A 21,452-nucleotide genomic window follows, 5' to 3' on the forward strand; every position below is an offset into this window, starting at 1 on the left:
CCAAAACTGGAAAAAGAACAGAGGCGCAAAGGTGCTGAGGGCTGTCAGCCAATGGCTGCTCAGATCATAAACGTGCTCCTCTCAGACCGCCGACATTAGGAAGCGTTTGCTTTTTAGTGCATGCAGACTTCTTCTGCCAATTTTGAAAGCTACATGCCACAAGCCCATTGGGACAAACTTTTGATGCATTGAATATGCTGACTACATTTGTGAACAGTGATGAATGAATATCAGTTCAAAGTTCTTCACAAACTGGATGCAGACTGAAATTGTTTTCTTTGATACATATTTTTTTCATATCAAACAATAGGAAATACAGACAAATATAATTTCTCAGTAGCCTTTAATTTAATATTTGGGCTTTCTATATTGTGTTTCTGTATAGAACAGTAAACTTACAGCTTCATCATGTGCTGTATTAGATTGAATAAAAAAAGAACACTGCTGCAAAACATTTTCCACCAGAGTTATGGCCCTTAAATTAAATTTGCTCTTAAACAGTGCTTTCCATGTGCCCGTTTTTATTACAGCATTATATTGAACAATAGCAACTTCCAGAATAAATAAACCTGTTATGACATTTTCCTTTTTTATTTACGAAACATCATTCTTTCACGTCATTCATTTTCATTTTTACAAAATCATTCACATTAGGAACAGGCTTCATGGGAAAGAGATATATCTCAGTAATAGTTTAAGTGGTATTAGCGAGGTTTACTGTACAACATCTCACTTTAAATCTCGATAATGCCTTTTAGCCTCCTGAACTTTAACCCAGTGAACTCCTCTATCTGTAGACTGTATTGTATTGTGTTTGTCCTACACAATAATTAGGACATTACTTAAAACTATGATCTAATATTCAGTCAACCTATCTGATGATGCATGTACACTTGGGTACATTTAAAAATCAATATCACCGCTTCAGACCACAATTTGGAGATGAGATTGTCCATTTAAAAAAGGCAACATCAATTAGAACAGCATAAGGTCCAGGAAGGCTATTTTCTTCAGATGCTGCCTTCTGAATTTTAGTTTGTCACTTAAATACAAGCTTTGCAGATAAAATGTTCAACTTGCTATTGTTCATTTGTTTTGAGAGGTGTTTAACTTGCAATTGAAAATTGAGGTCGTTTAAGTGCGTTGTCATGTCAACCAGGAAAGTCATCATTTCAATTTAGGGGTTTATGATTATTTTCTTGTACAAAGAATATGTTTTACTTCATGGCTGTTTACAAAGACACATGCTAACAGGCGTGATAAAGCTAACCAGGGTGCATTCTGAACAAGAGAGGGCCTGTGATTATTCTGCCTCCTTACCCTTCATTTATACAATTCAATTTCATCTCAGGGTCCTTGTCTCCATCAGTGTGTGAATTTAAGAGTTGGACATTTTTCTGTGTTGAAATTTTCGTCATTTAAATGTTTCTCATTTGGAGAAAATTCAACTTTTGGCAAAATATTCTTCAGCAAAAGTGAGGCTTGTTTTGTTTTCAGAGCACATCGTTTTATTCTTTCAAACTGCAGCACACGTACCAGGAATGATGTGAAACTTATCTTTACAGTTTTCCTAAATTATAAAAGAAAATTTTGATTAAATGGGACGTATCTGCAACTGTTGATTCTTCTACGTTTGTGTTGATTTCTCTCTCTCTCTCTCTCTCTTTCTCTCTCACCACCACCCACCCTGGAGAGCAGCGTGGCCTCGTTCTGCCGATGCTCTGTCGCCACCACTCAGCGTGGGGCATCTGAAATATTTATGCTGACACACATACACACACCTAGAGACAAGCACGAGCACCAACCCTGACCAACCCGTCGTCTTTTTTTAGTCCCTGTCAGTTTGCAAGTCAAAAGAAGTTTAGAAAATAGAATTTACCTCATAGCATGTTTGAGGAGGACAAGCCTTGCATGTGCAAACACACACAAGACACACACACACACACACACACACACACACACGTGCACACATGTAAAGTCCACATGTAGTTTGCAGTAAATGTGGACTTCGCTCCTCTGAATGTGAAATGACATGATTAGCCTTAGTTGTAGGAGTACAACGAAGTATTAGTATTGTGGGAGTCATTCTGAGACAGCAGAACCTTTTTATTTATCATATAAGCAAAAATGTACATTTTGTTGTATGAGGACAACATTTCCAGGAAACTTTTCCCTTTATTTCCTACCTCACACAAACAAACCTCAATAACGATACAGACTGTATAGGATTTGAAAAATGATCTAACGTAACACTCTTCTTATTAATTAAGAGTAATCAAATAAAAAGCAAAGAGTGCAGTAGTATAGTATTTATGTGTTGAATGAAGTGCACGGGACTCAGAGGAAGAGCTTGAAGACCTTTCACCTTCAGTTTCTTCAGTCCTCGTCCTCAGAAGCCTCTTGGATGGGAGACAAACTCTTTTACTCTTAATCCAGTTTACTTTATTCAACACAGGTAATCTACCATGATCTGGATGACTGAGAATCTTCACAGTATTTGACACTGATGGTACACGCAGTACTTGCAGCAGTGGAGCAATGGCTGCTGGCATATGACAAATTTCACAAATAAATACAGCTGCCTACACTGGCGTAATAGAAACTTCATTTCCAAATGATAAGCCACGGTATGTACTTTCTAGTTGCAGCGGAGTTTTTTTTTTTTTATCAAAATATCGGTGTATTTTGATGATTGTATATATTTGAGCATTGCTGGGATCTCCATATATTATCATTTCTGCCTTGATAATCACAAATTGAAAATCTTTACATTATTTATCTGTAGAAGTAAACTCGGACAGTCAGCTGAAGTAACGCCGTGAATGGCAAAATACCATTTTGAGGTCAGAACTGAGGTTCAGCAGAACAAACCATAAAAGCCGTATTATTACAGCAGCAGCAGCGTTCAGATTTGATCTGTGAACTCAGACACTCCACTCCTCCAGCGGAGAGAGGAGCAGCAGCACAACTCCAGCAGCGAACACGTCATCAAGCAGAGAGGTTATTACACTGCCAGAGGCTTTGATATGTAGCCTAGCATTATTCTCCTGTCGGGCTAACAGCAGCAAGCAAGCGGAGATGTGGCGGAGCGAACCCTGTGAGCTGTGATTTGTGTCAGAGACACTGTGGAGTGATTCAGTGTTCCCAGTTTGTCTGCAGGGAGCAAAGTGAAACAGCATCGAGATGCATATTTTACATGCTGAAGCCTTCTGGTCTGACTGGTGCAAAATCTCTTGGGTATTAAATGCATTAGAAACGTTGTCTTCTTTGTGGCCACATTATGATCGCCTCGACCTTCTGACCCCCAACAAAACAGCAATGGCTCTTCATTGCTCAGTTTCTGTGGACCACAGTGTTTCTGCTTCAAGCTGTGACTTTTATGTGTGTCATTTGTCACACTTCCTCGACTCCCCTGCATGGATATTATTTTATAATTAAATGTCCTTTCTCTTGTTTTTCTGACTCAACACAATTTTTTAATAGAAATAAGATTATTAGTAAATTATTAGTGCTAAATAATAAACTTATTTTGTCTGTCAGTCATCAAATGTTATGATTTAGTCGAAGGACACATCTTTATTTTTAATAATTTCTTTACTTAACACTGATCTGACCTTTTCTACCATAATGAGCTCAGTTCCCTCTAATGTGTTTATACCAAAGAGGCCCGATCTGAGCAACATGATTCTGCTGGCCGTGCCAAAGACGGGATGTGATGTTGTTTTCCCTCCATTTGTTCTAACCAAATTTATATTTTTTTCATCATCTCACTATCTTTTAAGTTTTGCTTCTGTAATATGTGAAGCAAAAGTAGAAGATTAGTAACAAACAAAAAAAGAAATAGTTCAGCATCACATATTACCATCTTATTGCACTTGACATGGACAGTACAGCATAGTGCAGGTTACGGAGCTAATATGGCTGCCGCTGATGACTGCTGCATTAATGGCAATCATGTTCAGATTAGCTCTGAGGCGTTTGCTCTTGACTTCTCCCACAGGGAGCTTCGTTTTGGCATGAAAATGTTTCAACACCAGTCTGTGGTTCATCTAGATCTACTGTATGTTAATAGTTTTAATTCGCTATTAGTGACAGAAGGGCCCGGAGATGCAGGCGTGGATGGGTGGCCACATAAATCAGGATCCAATGAAGAACAGAATGAAACCAAACAGCTGACATGTAACTGTCTTAATGACGCCAGGAAACTTTGAGTGATTTATTGAGACGACATAATGACAGCTAGTACTCATATTATGGCTCCCTAAATGTCAATTATTCTTAAAAATTCTGCTACTAGATTTTCTACGTGCCGTAGACGTTAATATTTCACTTAATTTTGCATGTAGTTAGATAAATCCTCTTCAGATGACTCTGGTCTTATCTCGGCTTCTGTTTCCCTGTGTTTTATTTGAGTGAGCGTATAACGTTCTTTTATTTCCAAATGCCGGTCTGTTTTCTCCAAAGCACAAAACATGTCAGGCTGGGAAAAAAAAAAAACAGAAAACTAATTGAGTTCAACTGTAGAGAACAAACCCTAACCTTACAACAAGGCAGGCAATCTGTTCAGAGGAGAGGCAGGAAACTGAGGGTACCTCTTAGTAGCAGGACTTAGAGCATCAGGTCAGCATTCAGTAGCGTCTGTGGGGAGCGTTACCTTTCCAAGGACTGCTGTATTACTGTGCCTCACTCAATCTACAACACAACACTGTGTATAAGTTCATACTTGTCTATACTTGTAGCATGAAATACTTTGGCCCCAGTAAGTCCATGCTTTCTCGGTTTTATGTTCCTTCGAGGATGAGACGCGCTCCACGATGATGCCGGGAGTCTTCCAGCAGATTTGTGTCAGGACTAGGAATAGCTGGAGCAAGAATAACTTTGTCTTACCAAGAGGCATCATGATGGACAGACAGAGAAGTGACTCCATGAAATATGTAGAAGTTGTAGTACTTGTATCATAAAATAATGATGACCCAGAGTAGAATGTGACTATTTATACTACGTGTAGGATGCTCTTGCTTGAAGATAGACATTGTGTGAATTTTTAACACTTTGTATGTTTTTATTTGCGCCTCAACTGTAATTAATTAAACCACTGGGATTTGGTGCCTGATGTAGTGTGGCGGTGTGAGTGTGTGAACCTGCTATTCTTAAATCACACACATTACATTGTAGATTTATGGCAGCCTTTTTATTTATCAGATGTTCTTATGCAGTTTTTAAGCCTCCACTAATTATAACAAGATTTCACGCAAATGTCTATTGGAATAAAAACAATAACAGTGATGACACTTATTTCTAAAAAGTCAAAGGCCAGCCTCACGGTGAACATCATAACATGTTTCTTATCTGTTTGCCATTTTGTCAGAAACTAAATCCAGTGACGCAATATTCAAAACTCATGGTGACTACGTTGGTCTCGTTGTCCGGCCAAGCTGAAGACGCCTGATGCATCCACGTTTTAGATTTTTAGAACCATCTATATATGATGCATTTTGTTCACCACAAGCATGTCGGAGTGAAATAGGATATAATATTCAACATTCTTTAACTCCAGGCGTTATCAAAAGGTTCTCTATTTGACTGAAGAGTCTGGACAGACACGGATGTAAACAGTTTCTAGTTCCTATTCTAAAACTCTGTTTTATTCTATAACATTACAGTTTAACTAAATGTGCTTTTAATCACTTTTATTGCCTGGGGCACCACTGTGAGCTCAAAAGGACCAAAGTGGAAGCTCCAGGCCGAAAAGAAAGGATTGTAATCCCAGAGCAGCCGCGCTGCAGAAAGAACCACACTTCTAATTGATCAGCCTCTGTCTGTCGGTGACCCAAAGGACACGAAGAGATCAATTAGGAAGACGCTGTCAATACTAGGCTGTGTTATGCAACCGTAATCTCTGAACAACACCTTATTAGATGAAATATATAATACACACTGTACAAAAAAAAGTCACCACTTTAGCTTTACTATAATATTGTTTATGGATTACTTAAATGTATGATTTGGGCAATGCATGTATAAAATGACATTTTTTTTGCTCATGATTTTTTTCCCCTTGTTTGCAGTTGCTTTTGTTAACATTTAGTTTGACTCCCAAACAGAGGACATTTGTTTTTATTCTAATTGGATTTCCTATCTATTCCACCGAAACCCCGCCTCATTTTATTATTCATTCATAGTTTTGCTTGACAGTGCTGCTGCTGACCGACTCATCTGTCTGACATGTAGTGTCTGAGCAGGAAATACGTTGCTTTAAGCATTTTCATCCTTAAAAAATTACCATGTATTTATTACATTTTTTGGCAGTGTGGAGACACATATACATTTATGAATGGCAGTTCCACAGCTTTACATTGAGCATCATTTAGATCAGCTCAGGATGGAAAAAGAGACGCACATTTTTAAGAAAATTGCAGCTAAAAATATTTATTATACTTGTCTTAGATTTGCGCAACATGCAAAGTTCTGCAAATCAGTTATTTTGGCCTTTGCATGGGAACCATTATGTGTGTGTGTGTGTGCCAAAAATCCTCTGGTGCCACTCATGCACTTTGGAAATCTTGAAGAGAATCTATTGCATCCTCTAAAAATGTATTTCCACATCTAAAGTCCACTTTAGCAATTATGCAGTGATTTTCTCTGCATCACCACTTTTTAGAACTCACTACTGAGGCGTTGTTTGTTCTTTATAATGTAATGCATACTTATACTGCTCTGTCAGCACTCACAACTGCATACCTTCATTGAGCAATCAATAAACACTCTCCCCGTTATCTTTTTGTTCTCCCTCTCCTTCCGTCGCTCTTTGTGTCCGTGCTTCCTGTTTACAGGTACAGGCGATCAATGGCTCGGTGATTCAGTCGCCCCTCCAGCTTCTTCTCCGCCTCTCCCGAGCGTCCCCCCCCTTCACTTTCTGTCAGCATGACGTCCACCGGCCGGCTGCTGGGTTTGGCTGAGGTGGGGCTGAGGTGTGACCAGGAGATTGAGAGGAGATATGAGATTGTGCCGTCAGTGGTCTGCTCCATGTGCTGCCTCTTTGGAATCATCTACTGCTTCTTTGGTAAGTACTTATGGATTATAGGTTTCGCTCACGAGGTCAGTTCTTTGAAAGAGGACGCTGAAAAACACATTCATTAAAAACTTGGCACCAGTTTCAGCCTGTGCCTGCCATTTGCCAGCTGAACAGATGTAATCAGCGCGATAAGAGTACTGATGGCGTACGATTGACGTGAGAGGTTTATGTTTCTCTTTGTTCTAGTCGGTGTTATCCTGCTCAGTTGATATTGAAACCTGTAGATTGTTTTCTTGCGCCGCATGAAAGACTCATCGGTTAGTGCAGCTCATCGTAGTGACTGGAAACATGAGGAAACGTTCAGCCTGGCCTTTTTGTTCAGAATCAGAAGTAGTTTATTACCCTCGCCGAAGAGGAGGCGAGGGTGTTGCAATTGGGTGCGTTTGTTTGTCTGTCTGTTTGTTTGTCTGTTTGTTCGTCTGTCCGAGCGCATAACTCAAAAACTAGGAACCCAATCAACTTGAAATTTTTACACAAGCAAGGTTCTGTCCGTGGCTCGGTCCTCCCCGAGAATGGCGTTGATCCGGATCTGGATCCAGATTCTAGAATTATTTTTACATCTGGAATTGTGCCTGTGCTGTAAACTGCCACTTTAAGAGGGAGGGACATGAATGGCATGATGGGAAAAAGAGTCCAGAAGATGGCTTGTAGTACATTCCGGAGCAGCAAGCTAGAGCAGGTTTGGCCCTTCTGATCCGGAAGCCCTGTTTACTGTCTCACAAGATCGAATAGTCTATTGGAGGCGAGGGTCTGCAATCTCTGATTGTCATTTTCTAGTTGCCATTGTCAATGAGGGTTCACAGACTAGGAATTTTTCTCGGTGAAGTCGTGCAACATTTAACAGTAATGACTAAATACCAAAAACATATAAGTACAGAACACATCACGAAACAGCAGCATCAAGAGTGGATACACAGATGTGTATTAGCAGTAGAAGACTTATGTAATCACACAGTGCAAAGAGAACGGTGCAAGTTACCGGTTGTACAATGTTCATGAGTTCATGAAATAAAATTATCTCTATGCACATTTCTTTCCTCTTAATTTTCATGTTCAATTTTTTTGACCTCTGAATGTAAAAAAAATAACCCTTCATAATACCACAACATGTTTGCTCTTTGGTCATTAAACGAACAAGCTGTAGCCTTAGAGGGGATGATATGCAGCTCTTTATTGTCTTTGGACAAAGTCACACTAATTGCTACCTCTTTGTTTTTCACTGTCCAAGACAGAAACAGATCGAGTTATTCTCTTGAACATATATTTAGTTTACGGTACATTTTTAATGTTAGTTGTTTCTTACGTCTGAAGTTCTCTGTTCAGCTACCGTTGAATGCAGCGAGTATTGGACCGGTCCTCTTTGTATCTCAAAAGTATTTCATGAATGATAAATCGAACATAAAAACCTGCTTGCAGCAATCTGTGGGTGGGTTTGGTGGGCGTCTGTGTCACAAATGTTTTACTTCCTATTACAGAATGATTTCATCTGAATGCTGAACAATTCCTCTCACGTCAACCTCACATCAAATCAAAAATGAATGAGCCTGCATATCATTTATTTTTCATTCATTAGCATCAGAATCGCCACATTTATCAAGAGTGACTTGTAATCGAACTATTCCTGATGTGGGTAAATGGCAGGAAATAATTGGAAAGCGCTGAAACGTATATAGACAAAGAACTACAACATTTAATTACTTTAGTTTCATTCTACTCGGCTCGTGTATAACATTATTAATTAAAGAGCAGATAACCTCTTGCTCATCTTGTTTTGTGAACCAAGATAAGATAAGATTCTTTTATTTGGCCCATCAGGGGACATTCCAAATACCAAAATGTAAATTCTACTGATAAATGTAATATAGCCTTTATAATGTGCAATATCTGTTAGAAAAACACAATAAACGTAATCTTAACTGTCCCCTAAGCTCTTGGCATCTCCATCACCCTCAAACTCTATCCTAAAGAACTGCTGTGTCATCAAAGCGGGATTGAAAGAACTGAATGGGCTGTTTTTACTTTACGTGCCACACACTCCTGCTTTCTCAAAGGTACTGGTCTAGTTTTCATTCACTCAGTAGTCTAGTATACTTGGGGGGGGGGGGGGTTCAAGGCAGGCCCTGTGCATTCATCTTTACTTCAACCTGACATCCTGTATAAATGGAATTGGGGTCTGTGTTGTTCCATGTCTGAAGTGGGCGCAGGCAGTAACAGCTGAATCCACAGATACAGCAGTGCTGCTGGGCGGAGGGAAAAAAAGCATGGCTTGTTTTGATCATCGCGCCATTCAGACGCTGAAACGACAAAGTCCTGAGTTGAATCTTGGAGCAAATCAGATTTAAATGGTCAGCCTAATGAGTTTGGATGTGAAGTCGTTACAGCAATGTGCAATCAATAAATAATTAGGGAAAGAGAGGGATCTATTGTAATTGTTATTGACACTTTACTCTTCCTTGTTGCCACAAAAAAAAAAGATGTATTAATCCTTGGATTTCTACTTTCAATGTAAACAGCAAAATCACATTAAGGTGCTTGAATACATTTTCTCGTGTACTTGTGTAAAACAAAAAACATGTTTCTGTGCATCGTCTTGGGTTGGGTTTCTTACTTACAGACATCTCCGTGTAGCTTTTTTGTTATGGAAGCAGGTACTCAGGGGCCTGAGACCAGAGGCATGCAGACATAATCTAATGTTACTTTTGCATTCACCGGACACTAGACCAATACTCTATTCCAGATCATGGTAGTAATCTGACCCCAGGACATTCTACAAATGCCAGTAGAGTTGACTTACATCTACATTGCCCTTATTAACATTTTGATACAGACTGAGTGAATATACTGTATGCATTAGATATGCACATTATAAGTGAACCACAGACGCAGGAGGAATAAAGTCTCAATAGAACGGTCACTTGCCAATGTCACATAAATACTGCAATTAATTTTCAGCTTTTAATTGTCAGAATTATTGTCTCATGGTCAATCATCGTTTGGAAAAAATGTGCCTTATAAAATCACAACCTTCACAAATAATTTTCCTGCTGACCATACAGGATGATAACGTATAACGCATGCAAAAACACGCAGGGAAACGAACAGGGTAATATTTCATTAAATAAATAGACAGAAGTGTGTTCGGTGGAAAACGCACAGAATGACAATTTTGGGAAAGCAAGCATGCTGTTTTTGAATGAATATTGATGCATGTTGAAGCTTTGAGCAGATGTGTGGCATACAAATAGAGAAAGCGATTCACTGAAGCAGACAGACAGCATTAACATTCATTATATATGTTCTGGTGAAGCATCGGCAGCTTTAGTCTCTGCATTGAAAACAGGTTTCCCAACAAAGTCATTTCACAAAGTTGGGGGCATGCAAACACAAAATCCTGTTTCCAGGTAAGAACCTGCCGCAGCTTCAGCTACACAGAGATCATAATGCAACAAACTAATCTGCTAATATATTATTGTTTCATGTATTAACGTCTCAGAGTGTGGGCAGCTGATCAAATTAGCATTTATAGAATCAAACTGATTAGAAATATTTCATACAACGAGCTCACCAAAAATAAATAACAAAGGATCACATATGGAATGATTCAATTTTACTTCAAATATTTACACTCCTTAGTTGTCCACGATCTGTTTGTTGTTTGACAGCAAAAGAATTCTCACTTTTTAATATTTTAAAGAAGAAATAAATCTCTCCCCCCCCCACCTTGCTGATAGATGTTTAAAAATGTGATTTTGAACCAAGGTCCTGTCAAGAAAAGATTAGCAGTTATTTATTCAACCCAGAAAAACGACAAAGTTGCTGTTGAAATGATGCCAGATGTATTAGGATCGAGATGGATGAGGCGACGGAGGGCGTGGTGAGCTGAATAAGCCAAAGGGAACAGATTGGTTGGGGGGGGGGGGCGCAAAGAAAAAGATCTGAACAGCAAAAAAAATTGGGCGTGAGTAAAGCACCGAGGGAAGACTGGGTCAGGAAATGTTGGACACTGAGAGACATGCTTGTAATTCATCATTTATTCATTGGGTTTGTCAAGAGTTTCTGACATTGAGCAGCATTTGTTGGGAATTAGTGATGCCTGCTGACCAAACAAAAGTTCAGGTGACTGCAGACACTTTTGAAATTCTTCACGTCAGATTTATTCCTTTGAGAATTCTATTAAAGAAGAGGCGCTGAAAAATAAGTGGATTTCACCACGCTGTTATATTTAAGGGCCTTTTGGCTGTAAGATAAGGAAGTGCACATAAATTAGGTATAGTCATGAGAGAATTGAACGGCCAGTGGGTCGGATGAGGGGGCGAGTCTGGTTCGACTCAGCTGTGCAACGCCCGAGTAAACAAAGATAACAACCTGATGAGGTTCCCCTTGAGGAAAGGCCAGTCAGACAAAGCAAGGAGGAAATACTGAGCAAAAAAAATAAAGGCAGACGTAAACGGTGCACAATTAATGGTCATATATGAGATATTAATCATGTGGTGTACTGTATATATGTATATATATTTTGCTGGCATAAACCACGTTAAAATCTGAATAAGCCTGTGAGAGAGAGACAAAAACGAGAATGCAACGAAGAGAACAAGACAATAGAGTGGAGGAAAAAAAAGTAGAAGGAGAGCAGCTGTTCTGTTCAGCAGGAGGGATGACTAATGAAGGTGGCTGGTCTTTTGTGAGATGATGATTATCATATTGTAAAACAGTTTCATAAAGGTTTAGGGACGGTTTATCTGAGCTTCTCATCATCCTCTAATGAGGAAATGTCTGTGTGAACATGGGACTTCCTCCACCGCAGGACGGCCGATGCGTTGTCTCGTTGCTCGTTATGCATTTCTCCCTGTTTGTTATCTTCTCTGTCTCGATTTGGTGAGACCATACTTGTTTTGAGAAAAGAAATGCACTCTTCAGATTTCACAAGATTGTATAATGTGAGCATAGAAAATATTCAGGGAAATGACAATGTTGTAAAAGAGTTTGGTGAGCCCTTTGTAATGCGTCTTCCTCCTAAATAAATTTGCTTCCTGTTGCCATTCCTTGGATTGTTGTTGCACAGATCCTTTTGTTTACGGTGAATGATAGCAGTGATTCATCTTCTCTGTTTTGTTTATAATGATCCAAAGACTTGGTTCAGAATTTCTGCTTTGAGTCTGGTCTGTTAATTCGCTTTTGAGTGTGTTTCTGAATGTTTACTACCCAAAAATCAAACCCTGTCTCATGCATTCATTTTCTCGGTGTTTGCTGTTCCGTGTTGTTTGTTTCATGAGCTAGATTTTGTTTTCATGGGTTTATTTTTGTGTTGCTTTGTTTTTAATTTTTGGTATTCTCTCATCGCTACGCTTGGACTATTCTCACAATGTTCTTTGTCACATCTCTCCTCCAGGCTATCGATGCTTCAAAGCGGTGTTGTTCCTCACAGGCCTTATGTTTGGATCTGTGGTCATCTTCATGCTGTGCTACAAGGAGCGGGTGATGGACACCCAACTGAGCGTAGAAGCATCAGTGGGCATTGGCCTGGGTATCGGGACTCTGTGTGGCCTGGTGACCATGCTAGTTCGCAGTGTGGGACTGTTTATGGTGGGCCTGCTGCTGGGTCTGCTGCTGGGAGTGGCTTCACTGGTGGTGAGCAGACACACATCATTCTATTCTACTTAGATCATTTGCTCACATGTTAGATCACATGTTTAGATCACATGTTTAGATCACATGTTCAAGGAAAGTAACATGCACAGCAGAGAAAGTGGTAAACCTTCAAATGTGGTTCCTTTTGTTGGTCATTCAAATGAATATTTTACACATGAAGGGCTACATGTGTCCACTCACACCAAAAAGTGTTATAGATACTGTAGATTTAAATAATTTATCACTGCTGCAGAGGCTTTTAACAACCTTAAAATGCTCTATGTCCAGAAGGACAGATAGGATTCAAACCCAGTACCTTCTCCTTGTGAGGTGACAGCGCTACCCACTACGCCACCGTGCCACCTATAAGTCTGTTTCTAAGTGATAAAATACCTCATGAAATAAATCCTCTACGCTCTCTTGAAGGTTATGGAAGAATTCTATCACCCCAGAACAGTGTGGGTTCCGTTGGGTATTCTCCTGGGCTCTGGGACCTTGTTTGCCGTTCTCACTCTTCAATGGCAGCGCATCTTCGTCACCTTCTCCACTGCCACGTTCGGCTCTGCCATCATCACCGTCACCGTGGATTACTTCATAGAGCTGTTTGCCTTGGTGAACTACATCTACGAGAGACTCCGGGTAAAGCTTGTGTCTGGGATTGTCTTAAAATATGAATTCATTCAAAAGTCACATTGAGAGTGCCTTGTTCTGTGTGAGTGTTGTGTTGGTTAGAGGATTATCTATCTGGTTATTGGGCTATGTTTACTACATTACCATTATTTTAGACATCCTTGGTGGATGAATCTTGCAGTTTGGAAATTAGACGAAGTCTGTCAATGCTTGATAGGTGGTCTGACAGCAAAGAAATATTATGCATGGTATGTGTGGATGAAGGAAAGTCAAACAGAGGTTGGGCAAAAGAAAATGTATACATTTGTACATGTATACATATGAATAACATTTCTAGAAATGCAATAAAATTCGATTATTAATTATAAAATTAGTTTTTGAACAATGTTCATCATAACAAGAGTGCAAAAAAAAAAAAGCTGTGTTTTTTGTAAAACAATCTTGCACACTGTAATAGAATGCAACCTGACACTTTGCCAAGTGTCCTTGGCACAGACTAGACTTTTTGAAGACTTAAAATAATAAGTCTGTGGGTTTTGAGGCCAACCCATCGCCTCAGCTTGTGATTTCATTGATGGTTATTTTCTAATCAGTGGAGTCTTTAGTCTGAGTGAAAACCTTCAGATCCTCCACAGTGCATAATCAAACTGCCTTTATCTGCTCCCAGAAGAGAGTCACGATATGTTTGACACACTAAAGGAAAAGTCATCATAAAGTCTCTTTGCCATCTGAATACTAATTAGGGTTGAATGGGATTCTTTCAAAGTCTGTATGCCATCATTTTAATACTCGTCACACCTTTCTCCAACCATTGACATGGGTCTCTATGATTTAGAGCAAATTCTTGTTTTATTATATTGTAAGATTTGAGCAGATATTTTAGGCCTGCTTGTCAAATCCCTCTTTCTCATTAGTTGAATGTGTTTTGGTCCAGTAAACCACATTTCTGCTTACAGACAGTTTGTGGTTGGCCAGTTTCAAAACTCTCATAGTCCAGATTCCCCAAGTTGAATCCAACATATTGAATGTTTAATATTGTGAGTATTTTATTGTGTTGTGTCCTTTTTCTTTTTGCAGTAATAATCGAAATTCTTAAGGAACTGTTAAGAGGTGTTGCTATTTAATTTTAAAAAATGAATTAGTTAGATGGTGGTTAAACTGTTTGGTAGAGTTAAATATTCAATTAGAATAATGTGATCTGTGTAGGTGGCACCGAAGAAGCCAGTGTGCTGGTTTACTTGGATCATCCTGGGAGTGTGGCCCATCCTGGCTTTTCTCGGAGTGCTGATCCAATGGAAGGTCACAGCAGAGGGATTTTCTCACACGGAGGGTGAGTTAAGCACATCCAGACTTGTTTTACAAAGTTCAAAAGCTCATTTCAGACACAAATATTGTTGTCGATATAGGAGAGTGGTTTTTTTTCCAAGTGTTCACACCTTGTTTAATGGTAAAAAAAAATACCGAATTCAGCCATCTTTCTGTAACGGAGGATCTTTAAAGTACGGCACATCGAAAAGCAAAAGAAAGAAATGGGAATTTGTTACAGGCATGGAGGCACTATAGAAGAGCTAAAGAGCTAAAAGGTTTATTGAGGAACCGAAGAGTGATCTGGGGTGGGGTGGGGTGGGGTGGGGGGGGGGGGGGGGCAACTAGGTGAGGAGGTCAGGTGATACCAAAATGGAGCAACACCAGGGATAGCTTCTGCATCGAAAATCAGAACTTAATATTCAGAGTCCAGAGGGCAGGTGATTGTTTGGTGGAAGAATTAAATAAAACACTGAAGAATTCACAAAAATGCTTGAACACATGTAATGAATAATTAGTGAGTGTCCTGCTGAAATGAAGCTGTGTTTAGACACAGCTTTGACTCCAACCTGGAACTTGAATGCACATAAAGTACAAAGAAAATCCGACTTGAGGGGTCCTCACTTTGGTGTGTTTGGTCTAGCGCAGGCAAGGCCTGAAAAAGGTCTTTTTGCAGCCTCGATTTGTTTAGGTCAGTGAGAAGGATGGACTTTCACATGTTATATAATGCAGCTTTAAATGCATATTGCAGTATTAGCACAATAACAACTACGTCAATGAAAGAGAAACGCAGCGTGTTATAAGTCAGGATGCATTCAAATAGGCAACAGAAAAAAGATCCATGAAATAAATAAAAGGTTCCAGGCCAAAAAAATAATAATAATCCATTTCTGTTTCTGTATTTCAGGATTAATAATCAGTGAGAATGTAAAGTGCACAGAATAATAATGAGGCTTGTATTGATCTCAGCAAGGCCTCTAGAAGCTACTGCCGTTTTATTAAGAGTGACTAATCTATGCTAATGTTATTACAGAGGCTGTACTGAGTGTGTGTGTGTGTGTGTGTGTGTGTGCGTGTGTGTGTGTGTGTGTGTCCAACATTAATGCTGTCAGCAAAACATTTTATTAATGGAAACAGCGAAACCCAACATGAACAACAATGTCGCGCACAAACCCAGACAGAAATACACAGCAGTGTCGCTCTCTCACACACACACACACACACACACACACACACTTACATTTGGCCTCAAATAATGGGCTTAAGCAGCCAGCCGCTATAGTCAGAGGGTGTGGGCCGACAGATCAAGAAGGCTTTGTAGAGCTATTTTGAAATACTGCAAAATTGTGTTTGAAGAGAGAGAAAGTGATGCCAGAAGGAAGAGCAACATGGAGGAACCATGGGTGGGATAAAAACTGTAAGACAGGGAATGACCTTAAAGGTTCAAACCATCATGTGCTGCAGGAATGAGACCTGTAGATGTCGCTGCAAAGTACCCCTTAAAATGTTCTTATCTTGTATATTTAAAAAAAACGTTCTTTTCAGACGTCAGAGTCCATCTGTGGGTTACCTGCTCAGCGCTTCCTTTATGGTGAAAAGTGCTGTGGTATTGATAGAGAAAGAGGGCAGGAGAGAGAGTTGGGGGGGGGGGTGTACTGGGGGAAGGGCCGGAGAGGGAGATAAACTGGGGCAACACTAAACAGACCTCACAATTGGAGCATTGAGAAAATCTTCAGAGCATCAGCTGATTCAATGATAAACAGGGCAAAGGTGTGGAGGAATCAGTTTTGTACACACTTTTATTTTTATCTGCGTGTGTGAGCAGTGGTGGCGCGCGCACACACACGCACACACACACACACACACACAGAGAATGTATGTTTCTACTTACTGAGGTGCTTCATTCATTCCAAAGCCCTTAACATGAACCGTAACGACTGACCCCCCAACCTAAACTCACAGAACGCTTTCAGAGCTGGGACTGACCAACGGATTCTCACTGCCACGGCCCCACACAGGAGCAAACGCTAAAGCACTCACACACACATGATGGCGCCTAACCAGAGGGCATTAGGGGGGGGGGGGTGTAGAGGAAAAGGGAAAGGGGGCGTCATTAAACAGTCTCCCCAGCAGATGGTGCCTTGTTAGCTGCCCACTCACACAAAGGAACAACAATAGGCCTCGTAGCCCCCAACACACACACACACACACACACACACACACAATAACTGCATATAGTACTTCTTGTACTTGTAATCTGGACACCGTTCCCTGATCATACTGTATATAAAGCTGCTGAAGCCGTACAAACGTAGCCGCGCTGGAAGTCAGTGGATGGTGAGACAGGATGGGCTGTGGGCATCGTTTGCTGTGGAAAGGTGTGGAAGTAACATGAACACACTCTCCCACTCTCAATATGCCAGAAGAGAAGGCTTCTCACTTTGCTGCAAGAAAGATGATTCCAGTCTGCCAACTCTCAGAACAGATGAAAGGAAATGAGGAAATGTTGTTTCTTCTTTTTGCGCTTTTTGCAGCCTTTACTTAAAGTGACCCCCCCCCCCCCCCCTTAGAGACAGATCACCACTAGCATTTTAAGGTGCATTTAAATATTGAAATATTCCCCATAGATACAGGATTTTCCTCGCTTTCTCATCAGGTGGGGATTTTGAGTGTGTCCTTTCCTCCGGACAATCAATTACTTTTGTCTCTTGCCGCCTGTATTATCCTCCTTTGTGACTTTGTATCATCCCTTCTCTCTCCTTCCTCTTCTTCTCCACATTATCTTATTATTGTTTTATGCCCAGTGGTTCTGAGCCGGCAACAGCGCAGGGTCCAGCTCATGCGGATCCGACAGCGGGAAGAAAAGCTGAAAAAAGAGAAGGAGAACAAGAAGAAGAAAAAACGACAGAACCAGAAGACAAACCACAAGCAGAAAGCTCACGCCCATCACCACCAGCAGTACCATCACCCAGCGGCATCCCACCCTCATCACCAACCCCAGAGTTCTCAGCCGCCCAAAGTCCCTCCTCCTCCTCAGACGGAGCCCGGCTACCACCGGAAGGCAAACCCCAAAAGACGGTTTGACGGCGATGTGCTGTCACCAGTAAGATCCAGCGGTCTCCTTATCTGTAGAATATAATACTGTTGAGGTGCCATGGGTAAAAAAATAAAATAAAATGCTTATGTAAGCTAGATCTGACTTGAGAATCGAGAGAACCGGTGATCAAAACCCCTCCAATTATTAATAGCTTTGATAAAATTAAAAAATTGCCAGATTACCTTGCATGAAGTAGATCTGTGTAAAAAAAAATACGTCTGTCTTTGGTAAAAGCCAAGGCTTCCCGTTTGCCCTCATGTAGCATTCTTTGTGTGACGGTATAAGTTGATCATTTGGCTTATTGCGCTCTCATTGATCGACCTGTAGGCTGTTTATGGCCGTAATAGCGAACCTTTTCACAGTTCGCCTGGTTCTCCGTTGGTTCTCCAACGATGTGTCGTCCGTTTTGTCCGCAGAGCTACATCAGGAGCTTCAGGGACAGGCAAACAGACAGACGAGGATACTCACACAGTCAAATGATGAGCCGCTCCCGGATGGGTGAACTCGACTACGACTGCGGCTCTCAAGTGCCCCTCACGACTCCCAGTGGGCCCCCGGTCCAGATTTGAGACAAAGGTTCACACACAGTTTGCCACTGTTAGGGATAGAAATCTGAACTTACTGTGCCAACTGAATTAACTGCATCTCAACCCAACAGGAAATGGTCTCACACTGCCCCCCCCCCCCCCCTCCCTCCCTCCTCTCTTATTTATTTGCCCAAATCGGTCTTCTTAATAAATGTCAAGACACAGAAGCAGAGCCTCTTGATTGAAGGGGCTGCAGCAGTTTGAGGTCGAAGGCACATTTCATTCTTCAGCAGCATACTGGTAAAAAAATGGACCTGTCAGATGCCTCTGAACATTTTATTTATTTATTTATTATTTTGGGTTGCTACAAGCCATAAAATGTAAATTCCAGTGGGGAATTAATCCAAAACGTAATTTCTCCAAAGGAGTTCTGCACCATTTCAGATAAAAATGCATCACATGTCTTTGATGAGGCCACTTATCGTAAACCTTCAGCACTATTCGTGCTTCGAGTGTAATCACAGGAGGAAGCGGTGTAAGTTCAGAGGGAGAGGAAAAACCAACCAACACTTGGACAGAAAGGCAGCTCTTCATCCTTCGGTCCTGCACTGAAAGGCCACTACGATGATGATGAAGGAAACCTCTCATCTTCACCGACGTCCTGGGACTCCACACACGGCAGCTTGTCTTCTGCTGCTTCACAGTGCAGGACATGGACATTTTCCCGGCGTGCGCTGGATCAGTGGGTTCAGACGAAGACGGACTTTCTGCCATTTCGCCCGTGCACTCTCCGACTGTCAATGCCTACAGTGTTGTTCTTTTCCAAATAGAATGTGCTTTCTTCTCATGTGTTTCCTTTCACCTTTGCCAAATGTGTATGGCTTTGAGCGTCTTGCCTTTGTATGTGTTCTTATCCCACACCCGAACCATCTCTGCAGAACTGTTCACTGACTGGATCTACTGGTAAGACTGAACACTTGCTCTCTTTTGACTGTTGAAAGCTGCTTGGTGGGACATTTTATGATATGATAAATGTTGTGTTTTTGAGTCGGCACATATGTCCAAGAGCAAATGCTGGATTGTACCAGATTTTGGTGAAGAAGGGGGGTGGGGGTGTCATTGTAATGTAAGTAAAATGTGATTTACCCCTTTTTTTTTCTTGCCAATATACCGGTCTGGTTAAAGATGTGGATATTTTTACTTTGGGTCAAGTTTTAATGGCTGGAAAGGAGATGGTGTAAAATTCAGATCAGCACATTTCCTCCTCTAATGTTTACGAGCTGTTTTGTTCGCGGCTCTTTGTCTGTTTGTGCTTTCGTGTATCCACGCATTTATATGTGATTTGCGTTAAAATTCAAATGCAGTTTGATGCAATTGTTGATATAGTTGCCCTGAACAACCGGAGAGGAGGAGTTCGATTCATTTATGACGTGCAGAAATGAACTGTTTTTGTTTCCCCCTCTGGAATGGTGATACCCCAGTTACCCCAGTTACCCCAGTTAATGCCACCACTGCCGATGTGACAGTTCCTATGGAGACTAAATGTGAAGCGCCACAGATCAGAGGCTCATGTTTGGAGCAGCAAAACGGATAATGGGGACACTTTTTTGTTGTTGTATGTTTTGAGGCTTGTACTTGCTGAAATTTAGGTTTTAAAAAAGAAAAATCCTCAGTGCTGATCGAAAATGTTAAATAGCTTATGAATGACTGGTTTGACACTGGATGCCCAATCATTTTTAACTTAGTCCATCAATGCATGATCATCCTTATGTGTCCAGTGTTTCTGTGTGTGTGTGTGTGTGTGTGTGTGTGTGTGTGTCGCTGTTGTCATGTTAAAACTTCAAATTTCCAGTTGAGTTTGTCATGGAAAGACATCTGACATCATGAAAGGAGCAGTTTAATATCATTACATGTTTCTGGGGACTGCTGTGTGGATTTTTCAATAAAGAAATATTTGTTGTACAACATGAGTGGATGTTGCTAGAAACAGCTGTAGTCTATTTTGTCCCTGTTAATAGGTCAAAATAAAATACTCTGGAATCTAAATTGGACCTGTCAGAAAGACGCCCTCTGCTTTCGCTTTGCTCCTCCTCCTCCTCCTCCTCCTCCTCTGTTCACATCCAGGTAAAGGGCTTGGAAAAGGCATTTGAATCGCTACCCTCGTGTCAGGATTTGTGCTAAGTCACCGTCTGTTCTGCTGTGTCAGTGTTACTCCCATCATGTTTTGCAGTACTGGCTCTTCAAGTGTTGGTTTGGGTTAAGGTCACGCTTCAGTTGGGGTTTTTTTTTGCCCCTTGACTCGAAATGCACAATGTGTTATACGTATAAGACAAATCTTATTGTCTAATTATTAAACTTTCATATTATTTATTGGCCTCCATGCGATAATTTAATTTAATAGTGCAATAGTTCAATTCATGCTTTCTAGACTTTCTTAGCCTCAGTCTGGCCTTTCTGCAGCACGAACCCATAGATCAGTGTAAAGTATAATGTACAGCAGGAATCATGATCGCTCTCTTTACATTACGGAAAGGCAAAAAGCTGCAAAGAGAAAATGTGACAATGTTTTTATTGCGACACAAAATGTTATTTATTTGTATTATTTTTTTGTCCATTACTGCTGAATATGTCGGGGAAGCATTCGTACTGTAGATATTGAGCTGTAAATTATTTACAAATGTACAAAATATTGTTTTTTTTCATGTTCATATTTACACCATGATGACCTGTGAATTTTACCCAGCTGATTATTTTCTGATGAAGTGGACCTGTTATATTTTGTGTTACTGGTCTGTGTCCGTTTGGTTTGATTTGCACTTATAACATTCTGATCCTGCCGTTTCAACATGTGATGTTTGAAAATTAGCAAACAAACTGAGCCTTGAGATCATTTGTTCAACAGCCGCTCCTCGAGAGTCGAGAATTTCTATTTCCACCATGTTTTAATTATTATTATTATTATTAGCATTATTGAGCATGATTTATTATTGACTCTAAAATATGATAAATATTGTGTGTCTATAATCTCTTTGTCTTGTTGTCATTTGTGCACTCAGATGTGTTTTCATAAGACAAATGCCAAATGTTCATACGTAAACATAAGATTTGATATATTAAAAATGGAACCTGCAGTACGGAAATAGGAGTTTGAGAGAGGTTGATTTTTTAATTACTAAATATACTGCACAGC

At 40.5% G+C, this 21,452-nt stretch overlaps 1 protein-coding gene across 1 annotated transcript; it reads left to right on the forward strand.

Annotated features, from left to right (window-relative positions):
• Positions 1–6,924: 6,924 nt before the first annotated feature.
• On the forward strand, positions 6,925–18,304 carry tmem198aa (transmembrane protein 198aa). Its single transcript, XM_068746364.1, has 6 exons — positions 6,925–7,063; positions 12,465–12,703; positions 13,130–13,342; positions 14,540–14,663; positions 17,443–17,741; positions 18,152–18,304. The coding sequence occupies exons 1-6, from the start codon at positions 6,925–6,927 to the stop codon at positions 18,302–18,304; spliced, it is 1,167 nt and encodes a 388-aa protein (XP_068602465.1).
• Positions 18,305–21,452: the final 3,148 nt, after the last annotated feature.

Source organism: Brachionichthys hirsutus, chromosome 12 (genome assembly GCF_040956055.1).
Source record: "Brachionichthys hirsutus isolate HB-005 chromosome 12, CSIRO-AGI_Bhir_v1, whole genome shotgun sequence".
Taxonomy (NCBI): Eukaryota; Metazoa; Chordata; class Actinopteri; order Lophiiformes; family Brachionichthyidae; genus Brachionichthys; species Brachionichthys hirsutus.

Coding starts and splice junctions, on each gene's coding strand:
- tmem198aa (XM_068746364.1), top strand. CDS start 6,925: ATGACGTCCACCGGCCGGCTGCTGGGTTTGGCTGAGGTGGGGCTGAGG. Junction 13,343..14,539: donor ACATCTACGAGAGACTCCGG/GTAAAGCTTGTG, acceptor TGATCTGTGTAG/GTGGCACCGAAGAAGCCAGT. Junction 17,742..18,151: donor ACGGCGATGTGCTGTCACCA/GTAAGATCCAGC, acceptor TTTTGTCCGCAG/AGCTACATCAGGAGCTTCAG.